Source organism: Salvia hispanica, chromosome 3, assembly GCF_029641045.1.
Source record: "Salvia hispanica isolate PSC_SH4W2 chromosome 3, Shi_PSC_v1, whole genome shotgun sequence".
In the NCBI taxonomy this organism is placed as follows: Eukaryota; Viridiplantae; Streptophyta; class Magnoliopsida; order Lamiales; family Lamiaceae; genus Salvia; species Salvia hispanica.
In genome coordinates, this window is record NC_142694.1 from 47,520,185 (window position 1) to 47,534,407 (window position 14,223).

A 14,223-nucleotide genomic window follows, 5' to 3' on the forward strand; every position below is an offset into this window, starting at 1 on the left:
GTTTTAACCCTAACTTTATTTGTTAAATGACTATTTTACCCCCGCCTTTTTATAGTGAACCAATCCTTGCTTATAGTGAAGTAATTTTTTGGACCAATTTCAAAATCCTATGCTAAATTTAAGCCCTTCATTTCTTTATTTTGTGGTTGGAATTTGTTCTCTAATTATACACTTAAGGAGAACTTGCCCTATATCACTCTTTTGAATAATATTTACAAGTTTCAAAAAAATTAACACGTTTTTTTACCTTATTAATAAGTAAAATACTAAAGCAAAACACATTATCTAAACTAAAAGCTAATAGTACTAGTTTTTTGTATGGGCATAACTTTGGACATTTAAACATAGTTGACTGTAAATTTTTTAAGGAACCGTTAAATATGAATTAAATAGATTTTTTGTCTACAAATATACAATAACGTTGAATACAACCTGAACATTTTCTAAGAGAAGTTAGAAATTGGAATGGAATTGCAAATCCAACTCCACCTAAATACATAGCATCAAAGCCAAAACTCCATTCATCTGCCAACTACTTGTTTGATATGGGGAAACCGATCTGCCCAAGAATCATATCCTGAGGTGACTATCTCATACAGATCCGCCTCCGAGTTCCCGTCACCGGACATCATATCCTGTAGTAGTATAACAAGATATCAAAAGAAAAGAGGTAGGATGAAAACCATAAGATCTTCTTGTACTGATGATCATTCATCTCAGAAAATCAAGAAATGAATGACCAAATGAACGAATAATCCATCTTACATGGACGACCTAAATAATGTAATCACTCAGCATCTTAAGATTCAATACCTGGCCGTGGGTTACCAAACTTCTCTTCATGAGCAGGGAAAGAGCAACGAGGTCATCGGCATTGAATTCTGGATAGCGCATAAGAGCTTCCTCGGAAGTTGAATCAAGTATTAACGAGCATATGCTAGATGCCATCATAATCATAGATACATCACTTGTGTTCGCTGCAAAATCATGACACGAATCCTATAAATTTCGGAGTAAACAAAATAATGGAAGGAATGAGTAAAGCACATCGATAAGCTAGAGTCCGTGCATTAGTGTAGCACACAGCTTGTTTGAAATTTGTAAAGACAGTTCAACACATCATGATACATGATTGCTCAATATCCACAAGAGTGCATTTAGTTTAAAACTGTTGATTAGCCTTGATCTAAAGACTATTGTTGTTTCTCCCTTAGTCCCTTGCCCTGTTTTATTTTTGGTTTTCTTGCTCTTACATCCAACTCCATCAATATGGATTATACGTATCTGATTTTACATGGAAATCAAAATCAAGATACGAATTTGATCAATAGGACAAGTCATTTCAACTATGTTAATGCATAACATACATCACTGTTCAAGATATTATGGTAAAAAAAAAATACATCACTGTTTAAGATATTATAGTAAAAGAGCTACCTGTCCAGCGCACCAATGCTTGCAGAAGCTTGACAGAACAAGGATTCTCCAGGGTAAAATGAAATTGCTCCCTCTATTTATGACAAAAATAAAAAATTTACTCCATTTATTTTGATTTGTTTGAGTTCAATACAGAAGTATAGAACATGTTATACCTTTAACAGAAAATTCAAGATTGTATCGCATGCCACCAATATGGTACCAATATTGTCAACACTTGAATCACTTGAATCAATCAGAGAAATAAGGAAGCCAACAACCTGCCACGGGGATAAGTAAAAGAATTTCAGAAGTAATGCTGATTATGATTTGTAGTAAACAAGAGGAAAATCAACTGGAAAAAAAAAATATACAATTGAAGCATTGTCTTACAGCTCCAAAAGCTCCGGCAGAGGCAAACAGTTTACATCCGTCATTCTCCATTGTTATTTGACACAGCAAAGGAAGCAAAAAGGAGATAGACTGAAAAGGACTGACATTTGAAAACACAATAATAGGTTAGATAATATAATGTGGAGAGGCTGAAGCGAATTAATTTATGTAATACAAGGTAGGTCAAACCTAGATTCTTCGTCCCCTTCAACTGACAACATATAACCAAGAAGGTCCTTTACCTTCTCATTGCATGCAGGAGGTGCTTCTGCCAGATAGCTGGCACAACAGTGCAATTATTAGAGTAGAAATGAAAGAATTCAACACCAAAAATATTGATCAGTTTAACCAAAGTTGAACAGAAAGATAAATAAATGGAAGTAAAGATACCTTCCAACTACTCTAACAGAAGCTAAAAGGTCATCCCCTTTTCTATCTCCATGGTCCTGAGGACAAAAAATTACTATTAAAGAGTGAACAAAATTGAGTTTCACTTTAATGCTTATTCAAAAAGATAATCTTGCCTTTGCATCTTGCAAATAATCAAGGACCACTCCAATTGTCTCATTGAGCCCACCAATCATCTTCATCAAAGTGCTGTCATTAATTATAGGAGCTGAGTTTGATTCTGCAAAAACCTTTCACTATCAGATAAATGTCAAAAGAACTAACAGTTTCTTCTTTTAGATGGAATGTCAAAAAAAAAACATTGCTGAGTCACAAGCACAATAGGTAAACATATTCTCTGAGTTCTATGCACCGATCTTTCTTTTGTTCAAATGATGAGCTTAATGTGTTTCATAATTTTGTGGTGCCAGAAACCAAGTGTGAAAGAGAAGCAGCAGCAGGTCAAGATCAGAAGTCTTAGAAATTTTATTTTTACATACCTTCATTTTCACCCAATTTTGACATAAGTTTGATAATCCTTTCAACCAAAGAGAAGACAACACCGAGGTTCCTTAGTGTTCCAAGAAACGTTTCAGAATCTGGAGGAGAATTTTCAGAGGCTTCATATTTCAGGTATGCCAGCTCATTTACGAGAACAGCAATCTCGACCCTAGATGACTCCAAAACAAGCAGTATGCATCTGGAAGAGGATAGGACAGGGATAAATTACAATATGTTGAAAGAATAGAATAAATTAAGAAGCCACTTTCACCACTAACCGTTCAGCAGGGAATGAACTATGCCCATCAGGTAAGTTAGTTGGTCCAATCAGCCAATCCTCGCCAACAATCGATATGGCATGCTGAGCAACAACAAGAGCATGAAGTTTCTCAGCAGGACCTGCAGATAAGAGAGTCCGAAAAGATAAGCCTCAAAAACTGTTATCAGCAGTTATGCTACTTTGCTCCTGGTTGGAAATGTATAATGGGTTTCAAGTGGAAATCAGAGTTCAACTTTAGCATCTAATTTACGCATAAAATGTGTTTTTATGTGAACGTACCTACTCGATTCTGTAAAACATCCATAACACCAACACGGAGATTAACTGACCAGTCATCACTTTTTAGTGACTGTAGCGCTGAACATAACACTCCCTGAAATCAAAATAAATTCAAAGAATCAAAGGCTACAGTAAAAAAATCAGCGGTTCATAGCTTATGGAGAAAGCAATCAAAGCAGACACTTAATAGATAACTAATGGGAGATGCTTGCAGTCATATTAGCAATTAAGAATATAAAGTTCACTATAAGGTAAACAGGTCTTCCATACCGAGTAACTTGAAGAGAGTAGAGCAGAAAGGAGGTGAAGCGCTTCAAATTTTAAAGCATTGTGTAGCCGGGCAAATTGTCTTGCTGTTACAGACACCTGGAACAAACAGGAGGCAGGTCTACATTTAGATAAAATAATTCAAACTTAAGTATCATCTGAAGAAACATCACAGGAATATCCAGGAGAGCATAGGATTACCATCTTTGATAGCTCCGATGGGTGCTCTAAGCAAACATTTTCTGCAGGCAGCTTGCTTATGATGAACTGAACAAGTTTCATGGCGAGCTCCATCACATGGGAACCTGCAACACGTATAGCATCAGACAACCTGAAAAACCTAAAATTTATCTCTACATATTGATCGAGTATTGACTGTAGCTAAGCATTGCAACTGACAGTATTTGCTTTTCTATCCATGCCAATATCACAAAACCAAGATGTTCACTGGCTAAATCACCAAAAGTGTATAAAATGCCCCTCCAATAAGTTTATGAGGTTTAACAAATAGTTAAATTGTTTCACAAGAGATCCAAACTGATTACCATCTGGCAAAGCATGCATTTGAGATGCCAAAACATTCATCCCTCCTGATCTATAGAAAGTCATAGCTCCATCTTCCTGAGCAGTAGTTACCAGAAATAGAAATTCAAAGCATTGTTCAGTGAGAGACAAATTAGATCTGCAGTTCAAGAAAAGAACAATTAGAAGCAACCACACAAATAAACTCCCTAGAACTACAAAGAGCAGTACACAGTATACAATGGCGCAGAGAACCATATACTCCAAATTATATGCCGTAGCTTTAAAACTTCATCGTGATCAACTTGCAAGAGGAAATTAAGTGATACGAACTCAGGCACTCACGCAACGAAACAAACTAGTTTATACATAATCCAATAAAAGAACACTGAAATGTTATGAATTAGAAGATGGAATCATCAATACCATGTTATTTCCCAAAAGGCAATAACAGCGATTATGTATTGCATTTAGAATGACATCAAATGGAAAAGGTAAATGAGAAAATAGAAATAAATTACATACTGATTGGGCATAAGCTCCAAAACAAGGGGGATTTTGGAGAGCATTTCATGAGTAGCAGCAAGCTCGGGGAGTCGGGCAAACGAAGCGAGAATCGTGAGAGAGAGCTGCAGGTAAGCATGGCGGTCGGCATTATCAATATTAGCTCCTCCGCCTCCTTTCCCCATTCCTGCGGAAAAAACTGAATTGAGAAAAAAAAATAGGAACGTAATTGAAACAAAGGGAGAAGCGCGGCGGTAGAGAGACAGATACCGGTGAGCAAGAGGCGGTGGAGGAAAGTAGAACCGACGGCGTTGTAGACAGAGAGGATAGTGGATTTGTCGTTTTTGTCGAAGAATTTGGTGACGAGAAGAAGGCCAGCTAGCCGTTGAGAATCGGTGTTCCCTTTCAACAGTCTCATCACATCTTCCAGTGACGGCGAAGGAGAAGGCGATGCTTGTAGAGAAGAAGTGGAGGTTTGCTGCTCCATCGTCACAGACTCGCAATTCGTAGCAAAATTAGGCGCGACGACTGCTCAAAGTTGCAGAGAGAAAGTTGAGGTTTTGATTCTGGTTAATTCCAGAGAGAATGGAAGCTACTTAATGGGCTCTCTTTTCGCAATTCAAACCCAATTTATCGAAGCCCAATTAGGAATCAGTTTGGGCTTCTAATTTGATCCTAATGGCAGTTGTCAACTATTTAAATTTTCTACTTAATTTTAATTTATTAATTTAACTAAATCAACAGATTTTCAATTATGTTAAAAAAACATTCACTATTTAAGTTAATTGTTTAATGCTAGCTCATTATACGTTTGGGTCAGTACGTGACAAACGGGGAAATTCTGTATGTGAATCCTTGATAGTCTGATTCTTTGGTCATTTTTCCATCATGTTACAACTAAACACCTCTTATTATATTTCAATAAAAGGCGTTTTCAAAATAAAATGAAGCAGAAGAGTATAAAGATTGAGGCATCAATCGATCACAATCCACACTAATCACAATTGAATTAATAATCTGCTGCATTTTACACTAGACATGCTGAGCAATCTAGCCTCACCTGCTACTTGGTATGGACCAATACAAAATATACAAAAAATAGCAACTAGTTTGCATTGCTACAACTTTACAGACATCTGCCATTGAGATGAATAACACTGGTATTTTTAACAGAAAGAGGCATATCGAAAACCAAGCTCCCAATTCCAAAGGGTAAAAAATAATGAAGTTGCAGTAAAACGATCTCTTTGCGCCACGCATATTAAACCCTATAGATAAACATGTGAAAATCAGTATAACAACCTATGATAAGATGTGATCAAACCCAAATAATAATCTAGCTACCTTTTTCGCTTGGATTTCAAGGCAGTGGAAGAAGAAGACGCGTTGCCATTGGCGTGCCAGTTCCTCTTCCTTTGATTGATGAACCAGTTATTTATCTGCTTCAGCTGCAGACCTGTTTCCTCCACCAATTTCACCTTATCCTCTTCCTGTAAAATCATCAATTAATCCCATATCTATCCCTCTATGCATATCAATGTTCATATATATGTATAACATACAGTGGGATATGGCCATTTAGAATGTGATTGCCACCAGGCTTTCAACACAGAGGTTGTATCGCCAGGAAGTTTTCCTGCGCGTCTCTTGCGCAGGATTTCCTCCCTAATGTCTACAATCTTGTCCTTGTAGCCCTGTTCCATAAGCCGAGATTAATTTAGATTTGATGATGATGATTATGATGATAGAGCATAAGCATACATTCTTGAGGTCATGCTTAAGTTCTTGGCGCACGCGCTCCATGAGTGATCTTTCGGTCTCTGTTGGGATCAAAGGGCCGAAGCCGGTGTTGCCATTGCCATCTTCAAAGAGGTTTACATCACTCTCAGCCTGATCATCTTCGTCATCAGACATGGTCGCCCCTGTCCCTTCTCCAGGCGAAACCCCTGCATTTTGCACCAATTCGACTTGTTGATTAATTTTAATTAACGTTAAGTAATCATCTAAATTGAGAGTAATTACCAGTTACGCTTTGCAAGGACTGCTCGATCTCCCAGCACGCCATAACTGCCTCCATCGCATGAACACGCACATGCTGCTGCAATTGCTCTTTGAAGGAACACAGCAGCACCACATAATGCGTCTACATCATCAATTTCAGAGGTGATTATTAACCCTAGACTTCCAATTTGGGGCCAAATTATGAATAAGATGGTCTCACCATGAACTGATCGAGCTCTTTATCATCGGCGCCATGGCCGGCGGCGGAGTATTTGTCGAAGACTTGCTGCGACTGCGCGAGCTGCGCGTCGATCCTCGGCAGCTGATCCACCGGCGTCGCGATGCGCAGGCATGCCACGTGCGCCGACAGGAGCTGCTCGTACAGCGGGTGAGACAATATCTCCGCCTTGTGTTGCCAGTTCGCCTCTCCGTCGCTTCTGCTGCTGTTATTATTGTTATACTCCGCCGCGGCCGGCATCGAGTCGCCGGAAACCTCGCTCATATTCCGCTGCAGGATTGACCGGGAAAGCCACTGATTGCTGGTGGCCGGCGAGGATGAGGTCTGTAGATTCAGGAAATTGGCGTCGGGGAAGTGATTAGCGCTGTTCAGCCAGCTCGGGGGGCGGTGGTGGTGGTGCTCGGTCGCCGGCTTACCGTCGGGGAGGATATCCCGGAGAACAGAGGAATTATCCGGTAAATGATCGTCGCCGAAATGGTGGAGAGCCATTTCTTGCGATAAATGATCCATCTTCGATCAAATCGAGAGAATTGTTGATTTGTTGAAGAAGATGAAGGTGTAGAGCAAATGGAAACAGCGCGCGCTCTATCTCGCTCTATATCTCTAGATGTGGAGTGAAAGCTAGAGTCTTTTACTAGAAGAAGAAAAAACAAATTTTCACCATCACAGATTTGAAAAAGGAAAGGTGGTTGGAGTTGCTAGCTAATTAATCACATGGTATAATAATAGTTTTAGGTTTTGTAAAATACTAATTACAAGATCCTTAAGAGCCTAAGTTTTGTTGCTCTCTTATCTCTTACTCGCTCCTTTCGCACGTTAGTCACGACTGTTAAAAGATAAAGTAGAAAAGATTAACAGTTGACAGAAGGGAGGCGAGAGTAATTAGGAAGATAGCGACACCACCTAATAGCGGATGTGTCGAGTCAATGTGATCGTGGACCACAACAAACAGGGACCAGAAACAGCAAAACCAATCGCGGTCCGGCTCCGGCGGCTCTACATGCATGTGGTCCATTTGTAAGGTAAAAATTGTCTGATTTAATAATCTACATTCCTTGCAATGGTGATTATTAAAGGTAAAATTAGGGCTGACAATTTTTGACACGACACGATAACACGACACGAACCGGCACAAAATTAATGGGTTTGGGTCAGAGCTTATCGTGTTCGTGTCCTTATCGGGTCGACCCATTAAGGACACAAAAATTTCGTGTCGTGTTCGTGTCGGGTTCGTGTTATCCGTTAACAATGCGTGTTCGTGTTATCCGTTAACACATAATATTTTAATATTATTATTCTTATTAACACATAATATTTTGATATTATTATTCTTATTATTTTCATTTTTCAATACTTATTTTCGTGTCATTAATGGGTTCATATCGTGTTCGTGTCGTGTTGACCCGAAACGGTTCGTGTCGTTAATGGGTCCGTGTCGTGTTCGTGTCTGAGGGTAGCGGGTCGTGTTCGTGTTCGTGTTTGAGGTTTTCTTAACGGGTCGTGTTCGTGTTTGTTGTTATCGTGTTCGTGTCGTTATCGTGTCGACACGATAACGACCCGACACGCACGATTTGCCACCTCTAGGTAAAATAATGAGACAAAATTAGGGAGAGAGTAAAGAGGAGAAGTGGTCCCTGCACAAAGGAAAAACTAAATTGATCAAATACCAATCAATGCGATGAGAATGGTCCCCCCCTATGATTTAGGAACTTAAATGCCATATTGGAAAAACAAAATCGAAAAGAGCCTAAAACAACCTCAAGAGGTGGACACCCACCAACATCCACCACCACTGTTTCATATCTCAATTTAGTTTACCTCATCTCACTCATCTATATACAAACCGGACAAGACAGTAGTGCCGTGCCTCCTCTATAGTAGAGATAAAACTGATTCCTTATTTTATCAACTATACAGTTGCAACTTTGTCTCTTTATCATGACATGATACAACCAGAAACGCTGCGGTATCAACGTGCTTTTAATTTGAATCTATACTTTTTAATGAAATTTGAGATTGGAGTTGGGACAACAATGCATGCTAAGTAAATGGTACAGAGTCGTCGAACATCACGGTCGCCGGGTCGGGTAGAAGAACGGGCCTCTAACTAATCTCCTCCATCATTCTGTTACAACCGCTGATCCTCCAGTCGAGACCATATATGGTTTTCCATGTATCAGTAAATTACTAAATTCTCCATATATATTAATCCGACTAACTATTAGTCCGTCGCTTTCATCACAGCCTCAAAACAGAAAAAAGGGGGAAAGTTAAACCAAACAGGATAGGGACATGGGCGTGACGCACTGCGCGTGATCCTGGTTAATATTTATTTTAAGTTAGAAATCAACGAATGCTTGGATTGCAGCTATTTTTAACTGTGCTCAATCACGTCGTGCGCTTTCTTTAATCTACTATACCAATACTATTTCTCCATAATTTTGAAGAACCAATAAACAGAAAGTGGAATGTCTTACTGAGTGAACGAGTGTATGGAGAGCAGCAGGAATGACAACAGCGGATAGCGATGGTGATTGCCCCGTCCATATTCCATTAAAAATGGTTCCAACGCCTTGCACTTTCATTTCTTACTTCGTCAATCTTATACATACCTGCGATCCATAGATTCCTGGACGAAAAAGGAAGAATTCCGACTGAGGGAAAGAAGGATGCATGTTGCCATGTTATTATTGGGAAGGTTTGGGAGGATAAGATGATGACCAGTTTTCACTGGATTGTGGTGTTGATGGATGGACCACCACTGGTGCCATCCCTGCAAACAGGAGTGGTTCCCTCCCTTTATTTCTACATTCTTTGACCACCCCCTCTCTCTAACCTCAAGATTCCAAGCAGACAAACATGAGTGGTTATTGTAGTCTTGCATTCCATTATTTCCTAAGCTCTGTCAACTCCACTATCTACTAACAGCAAAGGAATGTCGGTAATCAAAAAGTTCCCAACATCAAAACCCCATTCATAGTTTCAATTAACTGAGCTATTACTTTAGGTCACTTTGCTATAACTTCCTCTACCATCTCTCCAAGTAGAGAAGGATCCTAGCTCCAAATTCCAGCCAACTAGCTCCAGCTGGCCGACGACCTACTCGTAGCAGTCACATGTTGATCAAAACATAATTCAGTTATTTACAATGACAAGAAAACAGTACATAGCAGGGCAACTAAAATGAAAGCATATCTTCTCAACAGCCACCGCAATCTTGATCCCTTAAAGAAATTTGGTTGCAAAACAAATTGTTTATACATTTACAAAGCAGAGTAGGCATGGCGAAGCACAAGAAGACATGAAAAAATAAACCAGAAATAATAGCACAGTCAATGCATCACACGAAGAAAATCAAGGAGGTGGCTTCTGATCTTCGGTTTTAAAACATACTGTACGCATCATCGTCGTTCGACCCAATAAAACACAAAATGGCCATACCAAATATGAGAAATGATGAAAGCTCCATTGCTAATGCTCCCCAACCAATTACACCAGCATGCTTGAGAACAACTGGTATAGCAATGCTACCAACAATTGACGCACCGGTCATAAACTTAGTAGCATCTATCCAACTGTAAAAGGGGTCAAAATACAAAGTGTAAGCCCAGAAAAGTCTCTCGGAGGCAAGTGCAAGGTGAAAGAAGAGTAATATTTACAATTGGATTGGAAAGAAAACTTTACCCATTACTTGATTCAGTATAAAGGTAAGAGGCGTTGGATCCAGCAAAGAAGAGTAAAGGCATCGGTAGAAGTACATACATTAAAACTGTGACAAAAAGAAAATGAAATAAATACAGAAACACTCAGAACCTTGAACCTTCTAGAATCTTAAGAGAGAACACTCAGAAAATGCAGATACAGTTTTAACACATTATAAGACTACCATAAACAGAGCACCCCAATAGACATACAGTTTTGGGGCTATAATACGTGAAAATAGATAGTTACCAATCAAGAATCTAGCACACAAGATTAGGTGTAACTTTGTAAGCGAAGATCCACATGGATTTATGAGGTTCATTCTTTCGATCGCCAGCCAAATTTGTTCAGGTCATTTCAAATCAAGTCAAACTAGTCATAATAATAAATACTTTGACAGCCATTTTTTACAGAAACAGTTGTGAAATTCAGGATTTTTATCTTACAGAGCGAAAGCTAGGAAGCCTCAAAAGAATCACAGTCAATCCCAACCACCCAGGTTTGAGATACAAGCAAGTTGAAAGAATTTTCAATAAAAAAACTGACATCTGCTGGTGGTGTGGAAACATAATTTCGTTGATAACTATACAATATTACCTCTCAGAAGGATGTTTTCAAGCCAGCTCTGATTTAACAAGAAAATTTTCAGGATGCCTTTCATGACTTGTGAAAAATACAATCATATGCGAATTCCAAAATTTTATCGTCCTTGTATTCTATGATTCTATCTATTCTCTGTACTTCCCAGTTCCCACTCTTTTGTTCATCTCCCAGGGAATCTTATACCTAACACCACCATTAGCTGATCACAGTTTTGGTCATAATCTCAGAAAATAACAAACATCTATGTATTTCCCGGACTTGCAAATAGATCACATGACTAAGCAACAAACAAGTAAGGTCCCTCTACACCAATTATGCCAGTCTCCAACAAAAAAAAAAAATAGTCCTAAAAGATGGGTTGGATATCGAGCAGCAGTGCCAAAAAAACTGATGATTCTCTAAGAAACGTATATCCATAATATTTGAGCAAAGAAAAACTGAATAGAGATACCTGTCAGCATTGGCCACCAATTATTGTACAAAGCACAAGCCTGGAGTGTTATCACACAATCAGAAAAAGTGGCTATAGTATTTAACAAGGCTAAATGGCCAATGTCAAGGAGCCATTGACTTCAAATGCATAGTAATGTATTGAAGAGTACCAGTATTTGCAGTACAATCCCCCCTGAGACAAGAATTGCTAGCAAAGCAAGTTTCCCAGATTGCAAGCAAGATCTCACGTGATAAGGCAGGTCTGCCATCTTCCCCTTGCTTGCAGAAAGAAAGCGATTGAAAATTTAAGGGGATACTAAACCTATGATTTTGATACAAATTCCATCATACATAAGCACGTTCAGTATAAATAAATGAACACACAAACAAATATGGATTATATAGATGGGCAATAAAATGTGTTCCAGCTAAAGGGGATCATCTATCTCGTGATATTTGCTCAAATATATGCCACACTGCTTTTCCACGAAATTAAGGAAGAGTAAAAAAAACTTCAATTAAGTTTCTGGTTAGAAGATTGATAAATAACAACCTTCTTATTTCATCAACACAATGAGCCAGTTCTACAATTTCTACTACTGCTACAAACATAACCCTTCTAAGCTCAAATTAACTAGTTCCCGAGAGTCAATAGATTGATAATTGAATTTCTACAACTCAGTGAACATTAACGCATTAAAAGTACATTATCAAACAAATACAAATGTTATGTTAGTTTCACCACAAATTTTACTTTGCCAGGTCTTTCTCACGTCGTGGAATACTATATAGATTACCTTTTCCCATAATACTTTTACGATATATATATACCTAGCATAAGCCCTCAAGACCTCAAATTACACGAAACCACCTAACTTCAATGAAATCTCAAATAAAAACTCAAATATACTAGCATCCTTCAGTTTTTACCAATTTTTTATTCGTATTATAGTACCAGATCAATTTCCAAATAGTTTATAATCTCAACCTTGTAACAATATAGCATCACGCGATTCACGCATCTCTTAATCAACATAAAGCTAAAATCGAAATAATCAGAGAAGAACCAGAAACAGTGACCTGATATCGCAATTAGACAAATAAAGTATGAGGATACGGAAGCAGATCATGAAACTGTATAATAAACATAGCTGAAGAACGTACCAGGTTGGGCAAGGACAAGTGGAGGATTGGAATCAGCTGAAGCTAGCTGATGAGTCTCGCGAATTTGATCGGCTGCTCCTATAAATCGTTGCAGAAGATTGGATTAACGGCAACGCGATTGATCGCGTATGGGTAATCAACACAAATATGGAATTTGCAACTAAGCGAAGGCACACGGTAGTAGCAACATGATTGCAGAATGGCTTGGAAAGAAAGGGAGGGAGAGATTCGAGGGTTGGGTAATTCCGTATCACATTAATAATGTGGCAGTAATATTGCGATTAACATCACTCGACTCCTCACCAATTTCATTAAACTTTTAATCATACTCCTAAAAATTAAAATATACTGATAAATGAATCCTAATTTTGGGTACATTTTTTATCCATTATCTAAAATTTTTATAGCAGATTATACAAAAGTACATTTTTTATCCATTATTTATAACTGAAAAATATACATGCTCGCAAAAACCAAAACCAAAATAAGCAAAAACTATGTTTATGTTAAGCCAGGATACAAGTAAAATTTATATGAAGTTGCATTTGGTTAGTGGAGACACTTCTTTTCTGAATAAATTTAAGAAAAAGATATGTAATGTATTAAATAGAAAGAAACTTCCTCCATTTCATGCTACTGTACTTTTCACTTTAACAACATAAATTTGAATATGAGTAATTAGTGTAATTAAATTAAACTTTTAAGTGCAATAAAATAACACTCGATAAAGAATACACGAACTAACTCTGATATCTTAATTAAATACTATATTTTTTTATCGTGGCATAGTTAAGCCCAGAGTTCAAATCCCATCATAAGGTGAGTTTTTAATTTTTTTTCTCATGCTTTTCTCAAACACTTCAAATATTTTCTTATTTTTTTTCTCTACTTCCGTCAGATGTATTTACTCTATCTATACTAGAGTTCAAAATATGTTATTTTCTCTCTTTTTACTATATAAGTGACGTCAATAATTATATTTTTATCTATATAAGAATTTTATATCCTACCCCCTCTCATAAAAAAAATATAGATATTTTATTTATAAAAAATTATCCCAATTTTTATTTATATACATTTACAACTTATACTATTATTAAATCACTCATAATAATGTGGATCTCATTATTCACTAATACTATTTTAACTAAACTTCTCATGTTCTCTCTTATTTTACCAATTTTATCTTAATTCTCATACATATCATATGTCCATATGTTTAGAGGACGAATAGAGTATTATATAAAAGTTCTAAATATCTTGTTATCAAGTTATTTATACCTCTATAAGATTTTCAAATGTTTTAGCTTTTGAGTAGTTAGTACATATTTTTTTCTTTCCTATTTTTAGCAATGACTTTGCTTAAATAATTATATTTTATTTTAAAGAAGTATTATTTTATTTGTTGTTAATTATTATTATTATTATTATTATTATAATATACAGTATTCACTAATAAAATATTCATAACTAACGAATGAAAGAAAAATAATTGGTCGAATAATTAGACACAAATCACTATAATTAAATATAG

At 37.3% G+C, this 14,223-nt stretch overlaps 3 protein-coding genes across 6 annotated transcripts; all 3 read right to left on the minus strand.

Annotated features, from left to right (window-relative positions):
- Positions 1–345: 345 nt before the first annotated feature.
- On the minus strand, positions 346–5,123 carry LOC125211192 (neurochondrin family protein). Its single transcript, XM_048110904.2, has 16 exons — positions 4,820–5,123; positions 4,571–4,736; positions 4,069–4,205; positions 3,725–3,828; positions 3,527–3,622; positions 3,257–3,350; positions 2,976–3,096; positions 2,697–2,896; positions 2,334–2,437; positions 2,200–2,255; positions 1,999–2,088; positions 1,810–1,909; positions 1,593–1,697; positions 1,438–1,510; positions 814–977; positions 346–635 (listed from the first exon to the last, which is right to left on the minus strand). Exons 1-16 carry the CDS (start codon positions 5,034–5,036, stop codon positions 522–524), a joined length of 1,941 nt encoding a protein of 646 aa, XP_047966861.1. The 5' UTR covers positions 5,037–5,123; the 3' UTR covers positions 346–521.
- A 406-nt stretch (positions 5,124–5,529) lies between these two features.
- Positions 5,530–7,499, minus strand: LOC125211147 (homeobox protein knotted-1-like 3). Of its 2 annotated transcripts, XM_048110852.2 has the most exons (6): positions 6,771–7,492; positions 6,572–6,692; positions 6,311–6,495; positions 6,112–6,243; positions 5,894–6,039; positions 5,530–5,817 (listed from the first exon to the last, which is right to left on the minus strand). In XM_048110852.2, exons 1-6 carry the CDS (start codon positions 7,296–7,298, stop codon positions 5,811–5,813), a joined length of 1,119 nt encoding a protein of 372 aa, XP_047966809.1. In that variant the 5' UTR covers positions 7,299–7,492; the 3' UTR covers positions 5,530–5,810. The 2 variants fall into 2 exon arrangements, with proteins under 2 accessions (XP_047966809.1, XP_088924137.1); XM_089068011.1 differs by lacking the exon at positions 5,530–5,817 and having other exon boundaries at positions 5,890–6,039; positions 6,771–7,499.
- Positions 7,500–9,982: 2,483 nt separating this feature from the next.
- On the minus strand, positions 9,983–12,949 carry LOC125216810 (vacuolar protein sorting-associated protein 55 homolog). 3 transcript variants are annotated; one of them, XM_048118584.2, is made up of 5 exons: positions 12,690–12,949; positions 11,696–11,800; positions 11,545–11,584; positions 10,473–10,557; positions 9,983–10,363 (listed from the first exon to the last, which is right to left on the minus strand). In XM_048118584.2, exons 2-5 carry the CDS (start codon positions 11,792–11,794, stop codon positions 10,171–10,173), a joined length of 417 nt encoding a protein of 138 aa, XP_047974541.1. In that variant the 5' UTR covers positions 11,795–11,800; positions 12,690–12,949; the 3' UTR covers positions 9,983–10,170. The 3 variants fall into 3 exon arrangements, with proteins under 3 accessions (XP_047974541.1, XP_047974540.1, XP_047974539.1); XM_048118583.2 differs by having other exon boundaries at positions 11,696–11,847; positions 12,690–12,948; XM_048118582.2 differs by having other exon boundaries at positions 11,696–11,804; positions 12,690–12,947.
- Between the last annotated feature and the right edge of the window lie 1,274 nt (positions 12,950–14,223).